This window comes from Bombina bombina, chromosome 11 (assembly GCF_027579735.1).
Source record: "Bombina bombina isolate aBomBom1 chromosome 11, aBomBom1.pri, whole genome shotgun sequence".
NCBI lineage: Eukaryota > Metazoa > Chordata > Amphibia > Anura > Bombinatoridae > Bombina > Bombina bombina.
This window is the reverse complement of record NC_069509.1, coordinates 76475638-76502891: the sequence shown is the minus strand read 5'-3', so window position 1 is coordinate 76502891 and position 27254 is coordinate 76475638. Positions and strand designations below refer to the sequence as shown.

Genomic DNA, 27254 nt, shown 5'->3' with positions numbered 1-27254 from the left:
CTATTTGTAACGTAGATGGAGTCTGAAGGTTGGTTTGCACAGACGAATTATAAGGTTTTATCAGAGACACATGTATAGTGGGGTGAATCCTATAAGCTGCAGGAAGAGTTAAACATACCGTCATAGGGTTCAAAATTTTATTGATTACAAAAGGTCCGATGTATTGGTTTGCCAATTTCTTAGAGGGTACATGTAGTTTTAGATTCTTTACAGATAGTAACACCTTGTCACCCACCTTATAGACTGGACTGGGTCTGTGACGTTTATCATAATAAGCTTTCTGATAATTTTTTGCATCAGATAAGTGTTTTTTTACTAGGGCTAGTCTTGCTTCAAGTTGTAAAGAATAGTCTTTAGCAGCTGGTGAGTTTACGTCAGTTTTAGATAGTGCCAAAGTAGTCGGATGATAGCCATAGGTTACATAAAACGGTGTCATTTTTGTTGAGGATGACACCGAATTATTGTAAGAGAATTCCGCCATCGATAAATAATCTATCCAATCATCCTGCAAATGGGAGATGTAACAACGAAGATATTGTTCTAATGTTTGGTTTAGTTTCTCAGTCATCCCATTGGTTTGGGGATGGAAGGCTGTTGAATATCTTGGTGTGATTTTTAACAATTTGCATAATGATCTCCAAAATGATGAGGTGAATTGTGTACCTCTATCTGTTATTATATCAGTGGGTAGTCCGTGGAGTTTCACTATGTGGTTAAGGAAAACATTTGCTGTAGTGAATGCGGAGGGTAACCTTTTTAGGGGTATAAAATGTCCCAATTTTGTTAGATGATCAATGACAACTAATATAGTGTTATAGTTTCGTGATTTTGGTAGCTCTACAATAAAGTCCATCGAGATCATGGACCAGGGTTTATCCGGAACTGGCAATGGGGTCAACAATCCGATGGGCCCTTTATGATCTATTTTATTTCTAGCACAAGTGTCACTGGAATTGACATAATCTTGGATGGTTTGATTCATTTGGGGCCACCAATAGTTTCTTCTTGTTTTTTCAATGTTTTTTTGTATTACGGTATGACCGGATAAAGGTTCATCGTGAGTGTGTTTCAATATTTGTTTTCTTAATGAACAGGGTATGTATAATTTATCTTTATAGTTTATTAAACCAGTAATTAGGTTTTTGTGACAGGATTTTGGTGTATTGGTTTCTTTTTCTTGTGCCCTTTTAATCTCTTCCTCAAAAGGTGTTAAGACTCCAATAAATGTATCGATTGGTACTATTGGAGTCATGGTCTCTTGAGGTGTCATTTCCTGTACTCTGGACAATGCATCAGCCTTGGTATTCAGGCTTCCTGGTCGGTATGTGATCAAGAAATTGAATCTATCTAAGAATAATGACCACCTTACTTGTCTGGAAGTTAGAGTTTTGCTTTTCTTCAAATATTCCAGATTCTTATGATCTGTGAAGATTTTAAATGGTTCTTGTGTACCTTCCAGTAAGTGCCTCCATTGTTCAAGGGATACTTTTATAGCAAGGAGTTCTTTATCTCCTATACTATAATTATTTTCTGCAGGTGTGAATCTTCTTGAGTAATAAGCCACAGGAAATAGTTCTGAGTTGTTTTCTGCTTGTTGAGATAGAACTGCCCCTATACCTGAACTTGAGGCGTCTACCTCTAAGACATATTGTAGCTTAGGATCTGGCATATGTAAGATGGGGGCTTTGGAGAATTGCCCCTTTAAGTAGTCAAAGGCTAATTGGGCCTGTTCGGTCCATTTATATCTTTGTTTCTTACTAGTCAACTGAGTTAAGGGCTTTACTATATCAGAAAAGTTTTTGATAAACTTTCGATAGTAATTGGCAAAGCCAATAAAACGCTGTAGGGCACGAACCGATTTTGGTGTAGGCCATTCTAGTACTGATGAAACTTTATCTGGGTCCATTTGGATCCTGTTAGGAGTTATTATGTAGCCAAGGAATTTAATCCTGTTCACATGAAATAAACACTTTTCTTGTTTGGCATATAACTTGTGTTCCTTCAAGCGCATTAAGACCCAACGTACATGTCTTTCGTGTTCTTGTTCTGTCTTGGAATAAATTAGAATATCATCTAGATACACTTTAACACAGATATCCATTAGATCTCGGAAGATTTAATTAATAAAGTGCTGGAAAGTAGCTGGGGCATTGCTCAATCCAAAAGGCATGACGTTATATTGATATAACCCATATCGAGTCCGAAATGCGGTCTTCCATTCGTCACCTTTCTTCATTCTGATAAGATTATATGCCCCTTTTAAATCCAGTTTAGTAAATATTTGTGCTCCTTTTAACCGTTCTATTATCTCTGGTATTAGAGGTAATGGATACCTGTTCTTTATGGTTATGGTGTTTAAAGCCCTGTAATCAATTATAGGCCTTAGAGTGCCATCTTTGTTTTTTACCAAAAACATGCCTGCTGCAGCTGGAGATGTAGAGTGGGATATAAACCCCTTTCTTAGGTTATCATCTAAATATGACCTTAAATAAATTAACTCATCCTGTGATAAGGGATAGATCTTCCCGTGTGGTATTGGTGACCCTGGAATTATATCTATAGGGCAATCAAAGCTTCTGTGAGGTGGTAAATTCTCTGCTTCTTTCAAATTGAAGACCTCTGCCAAATCCTGATATATCCCTGGTATCCCTGTCTCAGATGATGCTAAAATACTATGAGGGTAACAGGTGTTTAAACAATATGTTGAGTCTAGTGTAAGTTTTGAATGTTCCCAATCTATTTTGGGATTATGTTGCTGCAACCAACTATATCCTAAAATGATAGTATGTAGTGCTATGGGGATGACATCAAATGTTATATATTCTGTGTGCCCATTGTTTGTCATTGTAAGCAAAGGTATTGTCTGGTGTGTAATGGGTCCCTTATTTATTAAAGTTCCATCAATTGATTTAACAAACACAGGGTTCTGCTTGCACACCAGAGGAATTTTATTATTTACAATATATACAGAATCAATGTAGTTCCCAGATGCACCTGAGTCAATCAATGCCTTGGAGTGTATATTTTCCTGATCCCACTGCAAAGAGAGAGGTAAAGTCAATTGCATTGTATCTGAGATATGATATATGTTTTTATAACCGGTTTTCTTACCCTTCTTTTGTCTTTGTAATGAAGGACAGCTTGAGACGGTGTGTTCCTTTTGTCCACAGTATAAGCACAAGTTTTCTAACCTTCTTCTCATTTTTTCCTCATTACTTAGTGGCCCCTTGATAGCGCCTATCTCCATAGGGGTTACACTACCTTGTGTTTTCTCAGATGTTGTAGGATAGGAAAACTGACGTCTGGGTATTGCGTCTGAAGTGGATCTCTCTGCTCGCCGTTCCCTGAGTCTTCTATCTATGGATGTGCTTAATTTAATAAGTGCTGGAAGAGTATCAGGTATTTCCTGGCGAGAAAGTTCATCCTTAAGGTTTTCAGATAACCCCAGCCTAAACTGATTCTTAAGGCTAACTTGGTTCCATAGTGAGTCTGTTGCCCACATTTGAAATTCAGTTGTGTACTCCTCCACCGTGCGCTTACCCTGTTTGAGTGCACGTAGTTTAGATTCTGCAGTTATTTGCGTATCTGTATCTTCATATAGATTAGACATAGCCTGAAAGAAATTCTGTAATGAATCCAAAATTGGGTCATTATTTTCATAAAACCTGTTAGCCCAGGTTCTGGGCTCTCCCTGTAGAAATGAAATAGTGGTGCAAACCCTGATACGGTCTGAATAATATGTGCGGGGTCTCATGGAAAAAAGAAGATTACAAGCAGTCTTGAAATCTCTGAATTCCTGTCTTTTACCAGTGAAAGGTTGGGGGTATTGAATATGGGGTTCAGGTACATCAGTACTTTTGGGAGACATATATTCTTTAACAATAGCTTTTAATGCGGTATTATCTGCTTGAACTTCTGTTAAGCATTGTGCAAGATAATCTAATTTTCGTTGTATGTTAGAGAACTCATTTTTAATTTCATTTGCATCCATAATAACAAAGTTTTGTTTACCAGTAACAAACCCTTAGAACACTGTGGCCTGAAAATTATGTGATGTCCTGTTTTGTGCAGGAACTTATGCAGTGTTTTTAAAGTAAGGGTTTGTTGCTCTTTAAATGAATAAAACAGGCAGTATGGTTTGAACTACCTGTTAAATCACTGGTGAGACTTTTACTGAAAGAAAACTTCGTAGATGCCAAGCAGAAGCAAGGAATAAATGAGTAGAAACAATTGTTGCAATATTGGTATGGAACTTAAAGCAAACAGTTCAGAGATCTGATAGAATAAATGTGTCTTTTGGTATACTTATTATAATATCAGTAGTTGTATCCTTATTGTAACAATTCTCAGGAAGGTCTTCACGCACTCGCACACTCATACATAAAATATATACAACACAGTCAGACTTTAGTAATAACCGGTAGAATATACAGCAGAGGATATTAGCAAGGTAATGCGGCTGCTTTCCAGAGAGAGACAAGGTAAGTAGTAGATCCTTTAAAAGTGGATTAAGTATTACCTTAGATTTGAGGAGAACGGTTTACCTCTGTGACCGGTATACGACGTTGGTGTGAGTGCGGCTTCCGGAACCCTGCAAGTAGATCCGGTGGCTCCTTGATCCGGATTGAAGTATAATGGATTCCGGTAGAATTGGAGAAATAATGAAATACTTTTGAAAGTTAAGTGATAAGCTAGAGATCCTCACTTTACAACTGATGTTCAGAGAGAAAGTATAACAATGAAGCAAGTTAGCAATATTCAAGAATAGAATCACAACATGAGGAATGCGATCAGAAAAGCTCCAAAGAGAAAAACAATTTTCAGGCAAGGAATGATTGTTCAGGTGTGCCTGATATTGGGTGGAGGAAAGGTAGGCGGGATATACCTTAAAGGTATATCACAATCCCATTAGTGGCAGGAAATTTGACATAAGGGGTTTTCTATATATGCAATATTGAGTTTGCTATTTATATGATCAAATGCCCTTGTGGGATTGCGTTTGTGGGTGAGACAACAAAGAGGCTCTGAGATAGAATGTTGGAGCATAAATTGAACATTAGGCTTATGAATTTAGGGGCTCCTGTATTGTCATTTTTTTGAGGCTCAACATAGTATTAATCTGTTCAGATTTCAGGTAATAGACCATATCCATAAATTGAGGAGAGGGTGCAATAGGGAGCTTCTCTTAAAGTTAGACCTGGGAGTTTTGTATTTAATTTGGATGTAGGGTTTTATGATTTAACACATAATTAATCAACTTATTCTAGTTGAGTGATTGTGCCTAATCTGCAGTTGTAAGACTGTGTTTCAAGTGTAACATAGTAAAGGGTTAACTTACCTGTTTAAAAGGATGTGTCTTTTTGTACACTGAGTGTTATTTAATGTGGATGAAGTGTCATTTTGAGCTGAGCATGATTAAGGGCTCTGTTCCAAAATGTTGTTGCTGTGCAATATGTGAATAAATACACAGATGGAAGATTATTCGATGGTGCAGCTTTCTTCTGTGATTTAGCATAACAAGTGTGTCTAACTAGAAGTACCTTAAGGAACATAAGACTTTTAGAAGTCTTCGGCAAGGTAACTGAAGTGAAAGCAGCCTTTGAGAAACTTAGTGCCTGGGAAGTAGAGAACAGAGTGGTAAGTCATGAAACCAGGTCAGAACAGTACTGACCAGTACTAATAAACAATAAGACAACAAATCAGGGATATAGGTAATAGGCCAGTGAGTAAGCAGAATAAATGAGCAGGGTTCTAAGGAGAAAAGTCATCAAATACTGGAATATCTTAATATCCAGCACTGTTTGCAATGTCGTTTGGGTTTTTATAATAAATGTTCTGTGCCCTGAACCTGTTTAAGGCACAGGCTCCATGTGTAAAAATTGTGTTATACTTAAGTGGCCCCTTCACAAGACGTAATTCATGCATAAAGGTAAATATAAATGCTATGATGTACTGTGTAATGTAACCAGTATAAGCACGCAACTCAATGCCAACAACTGCTGCTGAAAATTTTAGGCTGGTAAGTTGTCCAGGTTATGCCTGTGCCCCTGACAACAGCAGTGCTAAAAGAATGCTCTATGGGCACACATAATAGTTGATGCTTGTGGCGCTTGTTAAAAAAAAAGTGCTTAGATTGTATCAAGAGATGTCTGGAGTAGGTGAACGGTTGCAGGCTGCTTCACTGGCTGTGATATTGCTCTATGCTTGTTTTCTCAAAGAGAATTTTTTTACTTGCATTTACTAATAAAAGTTACATTTTATATGTTCATCCTTGGCACATTGGACTGCTGGTCATTTCCACCAATGCGGTGAGAATTTATATTCTTAGAATAGCCTTATACTTATCCCAGGCATTCTTAAAGTCTCTGTCACACTTGTGCCCTGAGTTGATCCTCAGACCTCTGGTCTCTCGCCTGTTGTCTTCCCTCCTGAGCCACTGGAGGACTCAGGCTCTGTTTTAGTATTATTTATTCTACTGCCTGCTCTGGCTGGCAATCTGACTCCACCTGCCTGCCAGCTGTAGGTAGTTACTTAATCAACACCCTAAATATACTGCTTCCTGTGTTTCTCTGTGTATAGGACTGTATTCCTGTGTTTGCTACTTCCATTAATGCTCCTGCTGATCTCTGTAAACAAACCCTGCCTGTTTTTGGACTCTGCCTTTGGATTCAGATTTGGTTTTGTTGTTGCCCGCAAGATTCTGACCTTTGGCCTGGACATTGTTTACCCCTTTGGATCCTGAGTTGGCACTGTATTTAGCTTGCTTGGTATTGACCTTTGGCCTGAACTAACCTTGATTTTGCCTTGCTCTCTGGTTTTGTCGCGTTCTGGGTCTAACCCCCTATGCTGGGGCACTGTGTATCATTGTCACTTCCCAACCTCATGGTCCTTTCCTGGACTGACTTTACTACTCTGTCCTGTGTCCCCCACGGTGTTTGTCATTACCACCTCTTGTGGAAGTTTATTCCATGAATCACCCTTTCTGTTAAGAATTGCTTCCTCAAATTACTCTTGAATATACTACTCTTCAGCTTGAGATCATGACCCCTTGCTCTTGAATTTGTCTTTTTATGTAAAATACTCACAGCCTCAGCTTTACTAATCCCTTTAATATACTTGAAAGTTGCTATCATATCACTTATTTCCCTTCTCTCCTCTAAGCTATACATATTTAGGTCATTAAGCCTCTCCTGGTATGTTTTATTTTTTAGACAATGTACCATTTTGGTAGCCCTCCTTTGGACAGATTCAAGTTTGTTAATATCCTTCTGAAGATATGGCCTCCAGAACTGCACACAATACTCAAGATGAGGCCTAATTAATGATCTGTAAAGTGGTATAAGAACCTTACTATTTCTGCTTCAAATACCTCTACCAATACATCCAAACATTCTGCTAGCCTTACTCACTGCAGTACTACATTGTTTACTAAATTTGAAATCATCTGAAATAATAGTTCCCAAGTCCCGTCCCATATTTGTAACAGTCAGTAAAGTGTCATTGAGTCTGTAATTAATGTTTGGATTTTTCTTCCCTAAATGCATAATGTTTCACTTTGCAGTGTTAAACTTTAGATCTCAGTCCGTTGTCCAATCCTCTAATTGTTGTATATTACTTCTCATTTTGTCTATCTCCCTGGAACATCTACTCTATTACAATTTTTTGTATTATCTGCAAACAAACATACATTCCCCTGCAGCCCTTTGCCGATCTCTCTGATAAATATGTTAAACAAAACAGGCCCCAGAACTGACCCCTGAGAAACACCACTAGTAACAGCCCCCTCTAGACCAAGGAGATACAATTTGTGAATGAGTTTGTTGTGTGGGACAGTGTCAAACGCTTTGCTGAAATCTAGATATGCTACATCAACTGCTCCACCCTGGTCTAATACTTTTGTTAGACTAATCTAATTGACTTCTTTGATTATGTGACATGATCTCCCTGAAGTAAAATCATGTTGATTTTAGTCCTCTGAATTGTATGTCTTTATGTAAGTCATAATTCTTTCTTTTAAGAGATGTTCCATTAATTTCCATACTACTGAAGAAAAACTAACTGGCCTGTAGTTACCAGATTCTTCCCTACTGCCCTTTTTATGAAGTGGTACTACATTCGCTATTCTCCAATCATCTGGAACAACTCCTGTCAATAGTAACTTATTAAACAGATCAGTTAAAGGGGCAGTTAACACTGATCTTAAGTTATTTTAAAACCCTTGGATGAATATTATCAGGACCCACTTACTTTTTTACATTTATTTTTGATAATGCCAACAAAACCTCATTCTCTGTAAAAAGTGTTAAAGGGACAGTATACACCAATTTTCATTTAACTGCATGTAATAGATACTACTATAAAGAATAATATGCACAGATACTGATCTAAAAATCCAGTATAAAACTATTTTAAAACTTACTTAGAAGCTCCCAGTTTAGCACTGTTGAAAAGGTAGCTGGAACACCCACTGCAAGTGGTTCTATAGCAAAAAAAGCCTAGCCCCTCCCCCTTCCTCTGCATATGAAAAGAGGATACACCAGTATTCTCCTAATACTTTGGGGCTTGGTTAGGAGTCTGAAAATCAGTGCAATGCTATTTAAAAATAAGCAAAACTATACTTTAAAAAAAAAAAAAAAAAAAAAAAGCTGTATAGGCTATATAAATGGATAATCTGCAAAACATTTATGCAAAGAAAAATCTTGCGTATAATGTTCCTTTAAGCTCATTTCCATTTTTTAGTAGCATCTCTTTATGTAGAAATTCTATCTTCACAATCTTTTGTGAAAACAGAACAGAAGTAATCATTGAGACAGTCTGCAATTTGCTTATCTTTTTCTACTATTCTTCCATCAACTGTTTTCAATTTTACTATTGCTCGAGTGATTCCTGTTGCAATTATTCAAGAATATACTGTACCTGCTTCTAGCTGATCTAGCACAAGGGATCTTCCAGTCTATATCTGGCAAGTTAAAGTCCCCCATTACTATAACCTTATGGTTTATGATCATTTTGGTTATTTCTTCAGATAACAAACAGATCTTCCAGTCTTTCATCCTGCAATAGAGGCCTATATACAACCCCTATTCTAAACACATTTTTATCACCAGTTTCCAAAGTCACTTAAATACTTTCCACCTCATCATTAGTTCCTACAACTTCAGTAACCTTTATATTTTATTTTACATACAGAGCAACTCCTCCTCCTTTCTTTCCTACTCTGTTCTTTTTAAATAACTTGTATCCAGGTACGACTATGTCCCAGTCATGAGAATCATTGTACCATGATTCTGTAATAGCTACTAAACCCAAGTTGTCCCTAGTCATTATTGATGTGAGTTCAGGTAATTTATTCCCTAAGCTGCGAGCATTTGTGCTCCTGGCACAAAGAACATTTTTTCTAGAATTTCTAGAACTGTACGTTGGACTAAAAGTTTTGGTATCCTGTGGGGGGCAGGTGGATACATTAATGCTACACCCCTTTACTAGTTTAAATGATAGCCTAAATTACAAGTGGAGCGGAAAAATATTAGCTATATAGTGGTGCGCTATTTAACTCTTTCATTTGCGGGCAAACACCGCCAGAGCATTAGCTCTACAGCACTAAACTTGAAGGTAGTTATGAATATTTTACATTCCAATGTTCTTCACATAGAAGAAAGTGTTCTTTTTTAATATAAAAAATAAAAATTATATATATATATATATATATATATATATATGTACATATAAATATACACTATGTGTTTGTGTATATATATAAAAATATCTCAGTTTGTAAAATAATATTCTTGGTATGTAAAGAAGTTTATTGTTTTCTTGCACTTTAGATATTGAGATTCATGGGCGACCCTTACCTTAATGGGATCCAGGAGACAATATTTGGGAATTACATCATCCAGAAAGGGTTGTCCAATATGGGGCTGAGAGACGAGATCTTGGTTCAGTTATGCAATCAGGTGTGGAGGAACACCAACCCCAACAATGAAGAACGTGGCTGGTACCTCATGGCTTCCTGTCTAAGCACCTTTGCCCCATCCCCAAACCTGGACAAGTATCTACTCAAGTGAGTAAACAGACATAGAGACATCAATGTGCTGCTAAAATGTGCCTAATGTGCAACTTAAATGTGCCTAATGTGGAGCTAAAATGTGCCTAATGTGCTGCTAAAATGTGCCTAATGTTCTGCTGAAATGTGCAGCTAAAATGTGCCTAATGTGAAACTAAAATGTGCCTAATGTGAAACTAAAATGTGCCTAATGTGCAGCTAAAATGTGCCTAATGTGAAAGTAAAATGTGCCTAATGTGCAGCTAAAATGTGCCTAATGTGAAACTAAAATGTGCCTAATGTGCAGCTAAAATGTGCCTAATGTGAAAGTAAAATGTGCCTAATGTGCAGCTAAAATGTGCCTAATGTGAAACTAAAATGTGCCTAATGTGCAGCTAAAATGTGCCTAAGGAGCTATAATTAATTATTGCAGGCAAACATTTTCTAGTTCACCCTTCTTAAGGCAAATTTGGACTGTCTCTAAAACTATTAACTTGCTTTTATTTAGCCATCATCAAATCAGTTTTATCATCCTCTAATTTAAACTTTAAACACTCTTTGTGAATATATTTGATGGCTATATTTGATGGTGAATAAATTATTATCTTCTATTCTTTATACACATACATACATAAATACACATACACACATATACACATACACACACATATACATACTGTACACACATATACACATACAAACATATACACATATACACATACACACAAATACACATACACACATATACACATACACACACACACACACACACATATATATATATATATATATATATATATATATATATATATACTATATATACACATACATACACACATACACAGGGACTTATGACATTCTCATATGTATGGTTTCAAAGGAGTCATCTTATTGTGCTGTACAAACAGTGTATATAATATAATATAATTGTAAGGCAAAGCTTTTCTAAGTTATTGTACATTTACTTGCAAGATAAAAAAAAACTCCTACTACAAAAGCACCAGATTTCCTTCACTACAAATTTTTTAAAAGTAAATACATTTTTGTCATAAACACAGATTTTTTGAACACACATCTAACTAACTTTTGCTTTGGCAGGTATGTGTCAGATTATGCCTACAATGGTTACAAATCAGTCTGCCAGCATAAACTCATTCAAGCAATGCAGAAGTCACAGCAAGGGTCTGAAACAGCACGGACCTTTCCTCCTTGTCTACTGGAATGGACGGCCAGCAGGGAGAGAGCTAATATTGCTCTGGATATCCACTGCTTTGATGGTAGGTTAGGAGTAAAGTGTATGTATATTCTGACCACCAAGAGGTTAATTCTGCATATACTAACAGAAACACACACATATAAAACAGGGAGATGGACTGCACTCTTAAACTGTTGTGGGTGCAATTCCCATGCTACTTGCAAAACTCTCAGCTATGGGTGCTCTCCAGCACTTACAGAGAGCTGTGTTTGTATTTAGTGACTCAGTTAGTTTAAGGGACAGTCAAATCCAAAATAAACTATTTATTATTCATATAGTGCATGTAATTTTAAACCACTTTACAATTTACTTTTATCACCAATTTTGCTTTGTTCTCTTGGTATTCTTAGTTAAAAGCTAAACCTAGGTAGGCTCATGTGCTAATTTCTTAGACCTTTAAGGCCACCTCTTATGTGAATGCATTTGACAGTTTTTCACCACTAGAGGGTGTTAGTTCACATAGATAACATTGAGCTCATGCACGTGAAGTTACCTAGGATTCAGCACTGATTGGCTAAAATGAAAGTCTCTCAAAAGAACTGAAATAAGGGGGCAGTTTGCAGAGGCTTAGATACAAGGTAATCACAGAGGTAAATGTATATTATTATAACTGTGTTGGTTGTGCAAAACTGGGGAATGGGTAATAAAGGGATTATCTATCTTTTTAAGCAACAAAAATTCTGTTGTGGACTGTCCCTTTAATACCAGACAAGCCCAGTGCAAAGCCCAATATGAAATATCACATAAAAATGTAAAACACAACAAGCATAAAATGAAGAGTTAGTTTTACCAAATGGTGATAAGCCCAGGAATCGCTCCAAGGTCTCATATATAATAAATGTTCAGTTATAATTGCAATGAAGTGTTTGGAGGTTTATTCACATTCATTTTTAAAGTACCTGAACTTATGTGATATTTTTATTTATACACATTCGCCTAGATTATGAATTTTGCGCTAAACAGGGTGCAAAAATAACGCCAAAAAAGTTGCATTATTTCACTCTCCATAGCGCTGCTATTACGAGTTACTGAAAAGCCTTGTTGTGCTGTGCGGTATGGTGCGTTAAAGGGACACTGAACCTAAATTTTTTCTTTTGTGATTCAGATACAGCATGCAGTTTTAAGCAACTTTCTAATTTACTCCTATTATCAGTTTTTCTTCGTTCTCTTGCTATCTTTATTTGAAAAAGAAAGTCCAGAACCTTGGACAGCACTTGTTTATTGGTGGATGAATGTATCCACCAATCAGCAAGAACAACACAGGTTGTTCACCAAAATGGGCTGGCATCTAAACTTACATTCTTGCTTTTCAAATAAAGATACCAAGAGAATGAAGAACATTTGTTAATATGAGTAAATTAGAAAGTTGCTTAAAATTGCATGCTCTATCTGATTTACAAAAGAAAAAATTTCGGTTCAGTGTCCCTTTAAGCTCTATATTGCACAAAATGATTTTAGTGCTCGTGCACACTTTCCCCTGTAGACATCAATGGGGAGAAAGTGTCAGAAAAAAAGCTAACACCTGCGATCGCACAATGGCGATCGCTATAACACAACCCCATTGATGTCTATGGGGAAAAGAAAGTTACCTTTAAACCTAACACCCTAACATAAAGTCTGTTAGGGTGTGTAGTCTAAACACCCCTAATCCGCTGCCCACGACATCGCCGACACAAAATAAAGTTATAAACCCCTATTCCACCGCTCCCCGACATCGCGGACACTAATAAAAGCTATTAACCCCTAATCCGCCGCTCCCCGACATCGCCAACACTAAATAAACCCATTAACCCCTAAACCTCCGGCCTACCACATCGCAAAACACTAAATTAAACTATTAACCCCCAAACCTAACACCCCCCTAACTTTAAATTAAAATTACAATATAACTACATTTAAATAAATAAAAACTTACCTGTGAAATAAAAATAAATCTGACAATAAACTATAAATTAACCTAACCTTACTATTCTAATAACATTTAAAAAAATACTAATTAAAAATCCTAAATTACAAATTAAAAAAAAAAACTAATCCTACGGAAAAAAAATTAAAAATCTAACTACAAAAAAAACCAGAATTTATGCTTACCTGATAAATTACTTTCTCCAACGGTGTGTCCGGTCCACGGCGTCATCCTTACTTGTGGGATATTCTCTTCCCCAACAGGAAATGGCAAAGAGCCCAGCAAAGCTGGTCACATGATCCCTCCTAGGCTCCGCCTTCCCCAGTCATTCGACCGACGTAAAGGAGGAATATGCATAGGAGAAATCATATGATACCGTGGTGACTGTAGTTAGAGAAAATAATTCATCAGACCTGATTAAAAAACCAGGGCGGGCCGTGGACCGGACACACCGTTGGAGAAAGTAATTTATCAGGTAAGCATAAATTCTGTTTTCTCCAACATTGGTGTGTCCGGTCCACGGCGTCATCCTTACTTGTGGGAACCAATACCAAAGCTTTAGGACACGGATGATGGGAGGGAGCAAATCAGGTCACCTAGATGGAAGGCACCACGGCTTGCAAAACCTTTCTCCCAAAAATAGCCTCAGAAGAAGCAAAAGTATCAAATTTGTAAAATTTGGTAAAAGTGTGCAGTGAAGACCAAGTCGCTGCCTTACATATCTGATCAACAGAAGCCTCGTTCTTGAAGGCCCATGTGGAAGCCACAGCCCTAGTGGAGTGAGCTGTGATTCTTTCAGGAGGCTGCCGTCCGGCAGTCTCATAAGCCAATCGGATGATGCTTTTAAGCCAAAAAGAGAGAGAGGTAGAAGTTGCTTTTTGACCTCTCCTTTTACCAGAATAAACAACAAACAAAGAAGATGTTTGTCTGAAATCCTTTGTAGCTTCTAAATAGAATTTTAGAGCACGAACTACATCCAAATTGTGCAACAAACGTTCCTTCTTTGAAACTGGATTTGGACACAAAGAAGGCACGACTATCTCCTGGTTAATATTTTTGTTAGAAACAACTTTCGGAAGAAAACCAGGTTTAGTACGCAAAACCACCTTATCTGCATGGAACACCAGATATGGAGGAGAACACTGCAGAGCAGATAACTCTGAGACTCTTCTTGCAGAAGAAATTGCAACCAAAAACAAAACTTTCCAAGATAATAACTTGATATCAACGGAATGTAGGGGTTCAAACGGAACCCCCTGAAGAACTGAAAGAACTAAATTGAGACTCCAAGGAGGAGTCAAAGGTTTGTAAACAGGCTTGATTCTAACCAGAGCCTGAACAAAAGCTTGAACATCTGGCACAGCCGCCAGCTTTTTGTGAAAGTAAAACAGATAAAGCAGAAATCTGTCCCTTCAAAGAACTTGCAGATAATCCTTTCTCCAAACCCTCTTGAAGAAAGGATAGAATCTTAGGAATTTTTATCTTGTTCCATGGGAATCCTTTAGATTCACACCAACAGATATATTTTTTCCATATTTTATGGTAGATTTTTCTAGTTACAGGCTTTCTAGCCTGAACAAGAGTATCAATGACAGAATCTGAGAACCCTCGCTTTGATAAAAACAAGCGTTCAATCTCCAAGCAGTCAGTTGGAGTGAGGCCAGATTCGGATGTTCGAACGGACCTTGAACAAGAAGGTCCTGTCTCAAAGGTAGCTTCCATGGTGGAGCCGATGACATATTCACCAGGTCTGCATACCAAGTCCTGCGTGGCCACGAAGGAGCTATCAAGATCACCGATACCCTCTCCTGTTTGATCCTGGCTACCAGCCTGGGAATGAGAGGAAACGGTGGAAACACATAAGCTAGGTTGAAGGTCCAAGGTGCTACTAGTGCATCCACTAGAGTCGCCTTGGGATCCCTGGATCTGGACCCGTAGCAAGGAACCTTGAAGTTCTGACGAGACGCCATCAGATCCATGTCTGGAATGCCCCACAATTGAATTATTTGGGCAAAGATTTCCGGATGGAGTTCCCACTCCCCCGGATGAAATGTCTGACGACTCAGAAAATCCGCTTCCCAATTTTCCACTCCTGGGATGTGGATTGCAGACAAGTGGCAGGAGTGATTCTCCGCCCATTGAATTATTTTGGTTAATTGTTGCATAGTAAGAAGTATTGGCGCACTAGATGTACTAGGGGCCTCCTGTGTGGGCAAGACTGGCGTAGACACAGGAGGGGATGATGCAGTACCATGCTTACTCCCCTCACTTGAGGAATCATCTTGGGCATCATTTTCTCTAAATTGTTTGTCACATACATCACATCTATTTAAATGAGAAGGAACCTTGGCTTCCTCACATACAGAACATAGTCTATCTGATAGTTCAGACATGTTAAACAGGCATAAACTTGATAACAAAGTACAAAAAACGTTTTAAAATAAAACCGTTACTGTCACTTTAAATTTTAAACTGAACACACTTTATTACTGAATATGTGAAAAAGTATGAAGGAATTGTTCAAAATTCACCAAAATTTCACCACCGTGTCTTAAAGCCTTAAAAGTATTGCACACCAAATTTGAAAGCTTTAACTCTTAAAATAACGGAACCGGAGCCGTTTATATATTTAACCCCTATACAGTCCCTGGTATCTGCTTTGCTGAGACCCAACCAAGCCCAGAGGGGAATGCGATACCAAATGACGCCTTCAGTAAGCTTTTTCTGTGTATCTGAGCTCCTCACACATGCATCTGCATGCCTTGCTTCCCAAAAACAACTGCGCATTAGTGGCGCGAAAATGAGGCTCTGCCTATGATTAGAGAAGGCCCCCAGTGAAAAAGGTGTCCAAAACAGTGCCTGCCGTTTTTTTAACATAATTCCCAAGATTAAAATAACTCCTCAAAGCTATAAACTATTAAAAATGCTTATAAAGTAATCGTTTTAGCCCAGAAAAATGTCTACCAGTCTTTAAAGCCCTTGTGAAGCCCTTTATTCTTATTAATAAAATGGCTTACCGGATCCCATAGGGAAAATGACAGCTTCCAGCATTACCAAGTCTTGTTAGAAATGTGTCATACTTCAAGCAGCAAAGTCTGCACACTGTTTCCCCCAACTGAAGTTACTTCATCTCAACAGTCCTGTGTGGAAACAGCCATCGATTTTAGTAACGGTTGCTAAAATCATCTTCCTCTTACAAACAGAAATCTTCATCTATTTTCTGTTTCAGAGTAAATAGTACATACCAGCACTATTTTAAAATAACAAACTCTTGATTGAAGAATAAAACTACATTTAAACACCAAAAAACTCTTAACCATCTCCGTGGAGATGTTGCCTGTGCAACGGCAAAGAGAATGACTGGGGAAGGCGGAGCCTAGGAGGGATCATGTGACCAGCTTTGCTGGGCTCTTTGCCATTTCCTGTTGGGGAAGAGAATATCCCACAAGTAAGGATGACGCCGTGGACCGGACACACCTATGTTGGAGAAATAAACACTAAATTACGAAAAATAAAAAACACTAAGATTACAAAAAATAATAAATGAAATTATCAAAAATAAAAAAAAATACACCTAATTTAACAGCCCTAAAAAAATAAAAAGCCCCCCCCAAATAAAAACACCCCCTAGCCTACAATAAACTACAAATAGCCCTTAAAGGGGCCTTTTGTAGGGCATTGCCCTAAATTAAACAGCTCTTTTACCTGTAAAAAAAAAATACAAAGTCCTCCCAACAGTAAAACCCACCACCCAACCAAGCCCCCAAAATAAAAAAACGAACTCTAAAAAAACCTAAGCTACTCATTGCCCCTAAAGGGGCATTTGTACGTGCATTGCCCTTAAATGGGCATTCAGCTCTTTTGCACTGCCCTTAAAAAGGCATTCAGCTCTATTACAATTTTCCCAAAACCCTAATCTGAAAAAAAATTAACACTAACCCCAGAATATCTACTCACGGTTCCTGAAGTCCGGACATCTATCTCCATCCAGGCGGTGAGAAGTCTTCATCCAGCTGGCTAGAAGTCTTCATCCAGCTGGCTAGAAGTCTTCAACCAGGCAGTGATATCTTCATCCATCCCGGGGGCGTCTTCTTTCTTCATCCTGGCGGCACGGAGCTGAGCTATCCTGGAAGTCGATGCCATCCTGCACAGAGCATCCTCTTCATACGGTCATTGACGACGTACACTGAAGCTTCAATGCAAGGTACCCATTTCAAAATGGCGTACCTTGCATTCCTATTGGCTGATTTGATTCTTCAAATTCAAATCAGCCAATAGGATGAGAGCTACTGAAATCCTATTGGGCTCTCATCCTATTGGCTGTTTTGAACAGCCAATATAATTTCAGTAGCGCTCATCCTATTGGCTGGTTTGAGTTTGAAGAATCAAATTAGCCAATAGGAATGCAAGATACGCCATTTTGAAACGGGTACCTTGCATTAAAGCTTCAGTGTATGGCGGTGACCGTATGAAGAGGACGCTCCACGCAGGATGGCATTGGCTTCCATAATAGCTCTGCTCCTCGCTGCCGGGATGCAAATATATATTGCCACCTGGATAAAGACTTCTCACCGCCTGGATGAAGACTTCTCACCGCCTGGATGAAGATGGATGTCCAGACTTCAGGAACTGTGAATAGATGTTCTGAGGTTAGTATTAGTTTTTTAATTTTTTTTCTTCAGATTAGGGCTTTGGGCAAATTGTAAAAGAGCTGAATGCCCTTCTAAGGTCAATGCAAAAGAGCTGAATACCCTTTTAAGGCAATGCCCATACAAATGCACCTTTAGGGGCAATGGGTAGCTTAGGTTTTTTTAGAGTTAGGTTTTTTATTTTGGGAGCTTGGTTGGGTGGTGGGTTTTACTGTTGGGGGACTTTGTATTTTTTTACACGGAAAAGAGCATTGCCCTAAATTAAACAGCTCTTTTACCTGTAAAAAAAAAATACAAAGTCCTCCCAACAGTAAAACCCACCACCCAACCAAGCCCCCAAAATAAAAAAACGAACTCTAAAAAAACCTAAGCTACTCATTGCCCCTAAAGGGGCATTTGTACGTGCATTGCCCTTAAATGGGCATTCAGCTCTTTTGCACTGCCCTTAAAAAGGCATTCAGCTCTATTACAATTTTCCCAAAACCCTAATCTGAAAAAAAATTAACACTAACCCCAGAATATCTACTCACGGTTCCTGAAGTCCGGACATCTATCTCCATCCAGGCGGTGAGAAGTCTTCATCCAGCTGGCTAGAAGTCTTCATCCAGCTGGCTAGAAGTCTTCAACCAGGCAGTGATATCTTCATCCATCCCGGGGGCGTCTTCTTTCTTCATCCTGGCGGCACGGAGCTGAGCTATCCTGGAAGTCGATGCCATCCTGCACAGAGCATCCTCTTCATACGGTCATTGACGACGTACACTGAAGCTTCAATGCAAGGTACCCATTTCAAAATGGCGTACCTTGCATTCCTATTGGCTGATTTGATTCTTCAAATTCAAATCAGCCAATAGGATGAGAGCTACTGAAATCCTATTGGGCTCTCATCCTATTGGCTGTTTTGAACAGCCAATATAATTTCAGTAGCGCTCATCCTATTGGCTGGTTTGAGTTTGAAGAATCAAATTAGCCAATAGGAATGCAAGATACGCCATTTTGAAACGGGTACCTTGCATTAAAGCTTCAGTGTATGGCGGTGACCGTATGAAGAGGACGCTCCACGCAGGATGGCATTGGCTTCCATAATAGCTCTGCTCCTCGCTGCCGGGATGCAAATATATATTGCCACCTGGATAAAGACTTCTCACCGCCTGGATGAAGACTTCTCACCGCCTGGATGAAGATGGATGTCCAGACTTCAGGAACTGTGAATAGATGTTCTGAGGTTAGTATTAGTTTTTTAATTTTTTTTCTTCAGATTAGGGCTTTGGGCAAATTGTAAAAGAGCTGAATGCCCTTCTAAGGTCAATGCAAAAGAGCTGAATACCCTTTTAAGGCAATGCCCATACAAATGCACCTTTAGGGGCAATGGGTAGCTTAGGTTTTTTTAGAGTTAGGTTTTTTATTTTGGGAGCTTGGTTGGGTGGTGGGTTTTACTGTTGGGGGACTTTGTATTTTTTTACACGGAAAAGAGCATTGCCCTAAATTAAACAGCTCTTTTACCTGTAAAAAAAAAATACAAAGTCCTCCCAACAGTAAAACCCACCACCCAACCAAGCCCCCAAAATAAAAAAACGAACTCTAAAAAAACCTAAGCTACTCATTGCCCCTAAAGGGGCATTTGTACGTGCATTGCCCTTAAATGGGCATTCAGCTCTTTTGCACTGCCCTTAAAAAGGCATTCAGCTCTATTACAATTTTCCCAAAACCCTAATCTGAAAAAAAATTAACACTAACCCCAGAATATCTACTCACGGTTCCTGAAGTCCGGACATCTATCTCCATCCAGGCGGTGAGAAGTCTTCATCCAGCTGGCTAGAAGTCTTCAACCAGGCAGTGATATCTTCATCCATCCCGGGGGCGTCTTCTTTCTTCATCCTGGCGGCACGGAGCTGAGCTATCCTGGAAGTCGATGCCATCCTGCACAGAGCATCCTCTTCATACGGTCATTGACGACGTACACTGAAGCTTCAATGCAAGGTACCCATTTCAAAATGGCGTACCTTGCATTCCTATTGGCTGATTTGATTCTTCAAATTCAAATCAGCCAATAGGATGAGAGCTACTGAAATCCTATTGGGCTCTCATCCTATTGGCTGTTTTGAACAGCCAATATAATTTCAGTAGCGCTCATCCTATTGGCTGGTTTGAGTTTGAAGAATCAAATTAGCCAATAGGAATGCAAGATACGCCATTTTGAAACGGGTACCTTGCATTAAAGCTTCAGTGTATGGCGGTGACCGTATGAAGAGGACGCTCCACGCAGGATGGCATTGGCTTCCATAATAGCTCTGCTCCTCGCTGCCGGGATGCAAATATATATTGCCACCTGGATAAAGACTTCTCACCGCCTGGATGAAGACTTCTCACCGCCTGGATGAAGATGGATGTCCAGACTTCAGGAACTGTGAATAGATGTTCTGAGGTTAGTATTAGTTTTTTAATTTTTTTTCTTCAGATTAGGGCTTTGGGCAAATTGTAAAAGAGCTGAATGCCCTTCTAAGGTCAATGCAAAAGAGCTGAATACCCTTTTAAGGCAATGCCCATACAAATGCACCTTTAGGGGCAATGGGTAGCTTAGGTTTTTTTAGAGTTAGGTTTTTTATTTTGGGAGCTTGGTTGGGTGGTGGGTTTTACTGTTGGGGGACTTTGTATTTTTTTACACGGAAAAGAGCATTGCCCTAAATTAAACAGCTCTTTTACCTGTAAAAAAAAAATACAAAGTCCTCCCAACAGTAAAACCCACCACCCAACCAAGCCCCCAAAATAAAAAAACGAACTCTAAAAAAACCTAAGCTACTCATTGCCCCTAAAGGGGCATTTGTACGTGCATTGCCCTTAAATGGGCATTCAGCTCTTTTGCACTGCCCTTAAAAAGGCATTCAGCTCTATTACAATTTTCCCAAAACCCTAATCTGAAAAAAAATTAACACTAACCCCAGAATATCTACTCACGGTTCCTGAAGTCCGGACATCTATCTCCATCCAGGCGGTGAGAAGTCTTCATCCAGCTGGCTAGAAGTCTTCATCCAGCTGGCTAGAAGTCTTCAACCAGGCAGTGATATCTTCATCCATCCCGGGGGCGTCTTCTTTCTTCATCCTGGCGGCACGGAGCTGAGCTATCCTGGAAGTCGATGCCATCCTGCACAGAGCATCCTCTTCATACGGTCATTGACGATGTACACTGAAGCTTCAATGCAAGGTACCCATTTCAAAATGGCGTACCTTGCATTCCTATTGGCTGATTTGATTCTTCAAATTCAAATCAGCCAATAGGATGAGAGCTACTGAAATCCTATTGGGCTCTCATCCTATTGGCTGTTTTGAACAGCCAATATAATTTCAGTAGCGCTCATCCTATTGGCTGGTTTGAGTTTGAAGAATCAAATTAGCCAATAGGAATGCAAGATACGCCATTTTGAAACGGGTACCTTGCATTAAAGCTTCAGTGTATGGCGGTGACCGTATGAAGAGGACGCTCCACGCAGGATGGCATTGGCTTCCATAATAGCTCTGCTCCTCGCTGCCGGGATGCAAATATATATTGCCACCTGGATAAAGACTTCTCACCGCCTGGATGAAGACTTCTCACCGCCTGGATGAAGATGGATGTCCAGACTTCAGGAACTGTGAATAGATGTTCTGAGGTTAGTATTAGTTTTTTAATTTTTTTTCTTCAGATTAGGGCTTTGGGCAAATTGTAAAAGAGCTGAATGCCCTTCTAAGGTCAATGCAAAAGAGCTGAATACCCTTTTAAGGCAATGCCCATACAAATGCACCTTTAGGGGCAATGGGTAGCTTAGGTTTTTTTAGAGTTAGGTTTTTTATTTTGGGAGCTTGGTTGGGTGGTGGGTTTTACTGTTGGGGGACTTTGTATTTTTTTACACGGAAAAGAGCTGTTTAACTTAGGGCAGTGCCCTACAAAAGGCCATTTAAAGGGCTATTGCTAGTTTATTGTAGGCTAGCGGGTGTTTTTATGGGTGTTAGTGTACTTTGTAGCATTTTAGTTATGAGTTTTGTGAAACATTTTTGTTGCACAAAATCCATAACTACTGCTCTCAGATGGCGGTATGGATCGTGTCGGTATAGACTGTAATGCAGGCATTTTAGCCGGAACACACAACCTGTAATACAGGTGCTATGGAAATCCCACACAAAAATTTATTTTTTTTGAGTGAGGAATGTACGTGGCATTACAGGCTAAAATGCTTGCGGTATAGCCATACCGACACAACTCGTAGTATGCGTTCCTGGCCATTCCAGAGTAATGGCCATTTTTTTCAGCATTAAAAGCCGCACCGCAGTAAAACGCAAAACTCGTAATCTAGGTGTCTGTGAATTAATTTTATTATTTTGCATTCAGTCATATTAAACAGTTATATTAAATTATTAATGAATTATCTCTTGTGTCTTTTGTTTGGCCATGTATATTATACATCTGTAAAGATCTCTGAAAATCCTATTTTCCTCTGTTTTCTGGGTGTTTACCTACATGATGGAAAAATACTGGATTCCCTACACTGTAATGTAAATTCATATTTTCCAACCATCCTGGATCTTTTGGGATTGTCATGGATTGGGAGGTTTAATGGTTGTCCCTCCCACAGCTTCCCCATCAGGCAAAAATATCCAGGTTTTCAGGGACTGCCCCAGCCCGACCCATGAGATTCCCAAACTCCACCTAACTCCGCCCATGATACACTAGACACGGCCACAGCATACTCCACCCACCAAACACCATCAGGCCACTTCCCATATGTCCATATGTCACATCCCAAAATACTTCCAGGAAATATTGAATGGTATGCAACTTGGATATTTTTTTCAAAGTTATTTTGCATTTTCACTGATTAATAGTAATAGCCTTCCAATACAATCTATAGTTTAATTGCATGAGAAAAGGTGTTAGCAGCTTATTTATTAGAGAACTATCTTAAGTTATAGCGAATACTCTATAATAAAAACAGTAGTTGGGCCCCATGGCAACATATTGGGTAAGGTTTCCACACCAGGACTTTGTATTTTATATATAAATGCACACATATCTATCTATCTATCATCTATCTATCTATCTGTCTGTCTGTTTCTATATCTATCTATCTATCTATCTATCTATCTATCTATCATCTATCTATCTATGTATCTATCTGTCTGTCTGTTTCTATATCTATCTATCTATCTATCTATCTATCTATCATCTATCTGTCTGTCTGTTTCTATATCTATCTATCTATCTGTCTGTCTGTTTCTATATCTATCTATCTATCTATCTATCTATCATCTATCTATCTATCTATCTATCTATCTGTCTGTCTGTTTCTATATCTATCTATCTGTCTGTCTGTTTCTATATCTATCTATCTATCTATCTATCTATCTATCATCTATCTATCTATCTGTCTGTCTGTTTCTATATCTATCTATCTATCTATCTATCATCTATCTATCTATCTGTCTGTCTGTTTCTATATCTATCTATCTATCATCTATCTATCTATCTGTCTGTCTGTCTGTTTCTATATCTATCTATCTATCTATCTATCTATCTATCTATCTATCTATCTATCTATCTATCTATCTATCTGTCTGTCTGTTTCTATATCTATCTATCTATCTATCTATCTGTCTGTCTGTTTCTATATCTATCTATCTATCTATCTATCTATCTATCTATCTATCTATCTATCATCTATCTATCTATCTGTCTGTCTGTCTGTTTCTATATCTATCTATCTATCATCTATCTATCTGTCTGTCTGTTTCTATATCTATCTATCTATCTATCTATCTATCTATCATCTATCTATCTATCTATCTGTCTGTCTGTTTCTATATCTATCTATCTATCTATCTATCTATCTATCTATCTATCTATCTATCTGTCTGTTTGTATATCTATCAATCTATTTCTCTATCCATCATCGCTCTGGGCCATGTGCAGCATATGTAAATATGCCCTTGAAAAAGTAATAAAGTTTACTAGAAGCATTTTTTGCGAACATAAGGCTATTGGGAAATGCTTCTATTCTACAATTAAAGGGACAGTAAAGTCAAAATGAAACCTTAATGATTCAGATAGTACAGGCAATTTTAAACAACTTTCCAGTCACTTCTATTGTCTAATTAGATTCATTTTATTGGTATCCTTTGTTGAAAAACATACCTAGCTAGGCTCAGAAGCAGCAGTGCACTACTGGGAGCTAGCTGGTGACTGCACACATATGCATAAATAAGTATTAATGTTTAAAATAAAAAAGAACACTGAAAAAAACAGCTGTTTAAAAGCAATACAATACTTAAAATACATAGGGGCCATTTTATCAATTTCTGGCGGACATAATCCACTTTAGCGGATCATGTCCGCCAGACATCGCTGAATGCCGACAGCATACGCTGTCGGCATTGAACATTGTGCAGGGGGTGTCAATCAACCCGATCGTACACGATCGGGCGGATTGCTGTCCGCTGCCTCAGAGGCGGCGTATGAGTTATGGAGCAGTGGTCTTTAGCCCGCTGCTTCTTAACTCCTGTTTCCGGCGAGCCTGAAGGCTTGCACGGAAACGGGTATTCGGCCCCATTTGGGCCATGATAAATTGGCCCCATAGTATTGTATTGTACAATAGGATACATATAAATGAAACATTGTATATAAATGTATCGACATAGCTCTTATAGTTATAGTAGGATGGTTTTGGTATGGTAGATGGCAGACATTATGTAGAGATAGGCATTCGGTGGGAGTTAGCTGGGCGTTCCAGTGAAGTAACCTGCATTTTAATGAGCTAAAATCGCCAGTAGTGCGATTTATTCAAAGTGCTGCCCTGCAGGTTTTGTACAGGATTTCAGCCATATTTGTTCTCTACCTTTTCTCTACCTTTTCTGTGGCGAGATTTTTCAGTGTGAAGCAGGTATTGTAGGTTTAGTTAGTTAGGTTAGGTATGTATTATTTGAAGTGTTCCTACACAGAAACATCTTTTTGTTTCAGTGAATGCACTGTCTGTGCTGTGAAGGAACACTTCAAATACAGCCCCCCCCCCCTCCGCTGATAGTGCCAACGAGTGACAATGTTAGCGGAGTTTTGCTTAACCCCTTAACGACCAACGACGTATGGGGTACATCCTGCAAAAAAATGCAGTTAATGACAAAGATGTACCCCGTACGTCGTTGGTCTTTGAAAGCGGTGGAAGCGATCCTGATCGCTTCCAGCCGCTTTCATGTTATTGCAGTGATGCCTCGATATTGAGGCATCCTGCAATAACTGTTTTTAGCTATCCGATGCAGAGAGAGCCACTCTGTGGCCCTCTCTGCATCTGCTATCCATGGCCATTATCGTTGGTGGGTGGGAGCTCATCCAGGGAGGTGGGTGGGCAGTCATTGGTGGAGGAGGGGGGAGGGATCTTGTGCGTGTGCGCGCGCATGCACGGGGGCGCGCATGCACGTGAGATCCGTGCAAACAGCAAAAATATGCTGTAGATCTGAGGGTGGGAGAGAGGACTGGGGAAGTGGTATTTTAAAATTAAGTGATCTGGGAGAGGGTGGGGGGTTGGATGCTGAAGGGGGGCAGCTACACTACAGAAATAAAGAAAAATATTTAATAAAATAATAAAAATTAAAAATAAAATACATTGTTATTGCAAACTGGGTACTGGCAGACAGCTGTCAGTACCCAATATGGCGCACAATAAGGCGGGGGGGGGGGGTAAAGAGCTGTTTGGGGGGGATCAGGGAGGTTGGGGGCTAAGGGGGGGTCCTACACAGCAGAAGAATTTTTTTTTTTTTTTTTTTTTTTAAACCTAACCTTCCCAAAAAAACTTTTATTTTAGTACTGGCAGACTTTCTGCCAGTACTTAAGATGGCAGGGACAATTGTGGGGTGGGGGAGGGAAGGGAGCGGTTTGGGAGGGATCAGGGGGTGGGATGTGTCAGGTGGGAGGCTGACCTAACACTAACCCCTTGAAGATCACCTTACCGGGAGAAGTCTTCACCGAACCGGGCCGAAGTTCCAATCAGCCAATAGAATGCCAGCTCAATCCTATTGGCTGATTGCATCCTGCCAATAGGATTTTTTCTACCTTAATTCCGATTGGCTGATAGAATTCTGCCCGCCTGGAGGAACACTTTGCCCCGCTTGGATGCAGACTTCTCCCGGCTTCGTTGAGGACTTCGGCCCGGTTGGGTGAAGACTTCTCCCGGTAAGGTGATCTTCAAGGGGTTAGTGTTAGGTTTTTTAAGGGGGTATTGGGTGGGTTTTAGAGTAGGGTTGGTTGTGTGGGTGGTGGGTTTTAATGTTGGGGGCGGATTTGTACTTTTTTTTTTACAGGTAAAAGAGCTTATTACTTTGGGGCAATGCCCATCAAAAGGCCCTTTTAAGGGCTATTTGTAATTTAGTGTAGGGTAGGGCTTTTTTTTTTATTTTGGGGGGGCTTTTTTATTTTGTTAGGGGGATTAGATTAGGTGTAATTAGTTTAAAAATCTTGTAATTTGTTTATTATTTTCTGTAATTTAGTGTGGTTTTTTTTTGTACTTTAGCTAATTTTATTTAATTGTATTTTATTTAGAGAATCAATTTAATTATAGTGTAGTGTTAGGTGTAATTGTAACTTAGGTTAGGTTTTATTTTACAGGTAAATTTGTATTTATTTTAACTAGGTAGTTATTAAATAGTTAATAACTATTTAATAACTATTCTACCTAGTTAAAATAAATACAAACTTGCCTGTAAAATAAAAATAAACCCTAAGCTAGAACAGTGATGTGCAGTGAGGTCAGAGGCTGGTGAGGCACTAGATATGATACGCCGGAGAAACACATGTACAGAGGGCTGCAAGTACCCCCAACAGGGCAGGTTTAAATGATAGCTGAACCAGTGCACAGGTGACATCATCAGGTGATGGGTGAGAGCAAGTTAGTAACCACTGAGTTACTGATCAGCTGATTACTTCACCTGTGCACTGATTTGGCTATAATGAAAACCTGGCCTGTTGGGGGTACTTGAGGACCATTGTTGAGAAACACTGCACTAAAACACCAGCTCATCGGAAATGTATTGATTACCTGGAGAATAAAGCACACATACTCTGCTCACTGACACCCACACACACTCTGCTCACATACACACTCACACAATTCTGTGGCACAGTGCCAGTTACTAAGCAATTAGAATGATACACAATCTCTTCTCTACTCACTACTGTATTGTAAAAATAGAAATAATTTACCATACAAGTTTTACACAAAGTTATCAATACTGCCAAAACAGCTGCTGCAATATGGTGTTCATATGCATGTGCACATCCCACTTAGGTATGCTCTTCAACAAAGGACACCAAAGGATACCAAAAGAATGAAGTACATAATAGTAAAAGTAAAATAGAAAGTTTTTTTGTTTTTTTTGTGCAATTTC

General features: G+C 39.0%; 1 protein-coding gene across 1 annotated transcript in view; it reads left to right on the top strand.

Moving 5' to 3' along the window:
* Window positions 1-27254, top strand: part of MYO15A (myosin XVA) — a 628913-nt gene that overhangs the window by 221882 nt on the left and 379777 nt on the right. Inside the window, 2 exon segments of the mRNA XM_053694925.1 lie at window positions 9828-10063; window positions 11144-11322. Coding sequence (XP_053550900.1) covers window positions 9828-10063; window positions 11144-11322 — 415 coding nt within the window.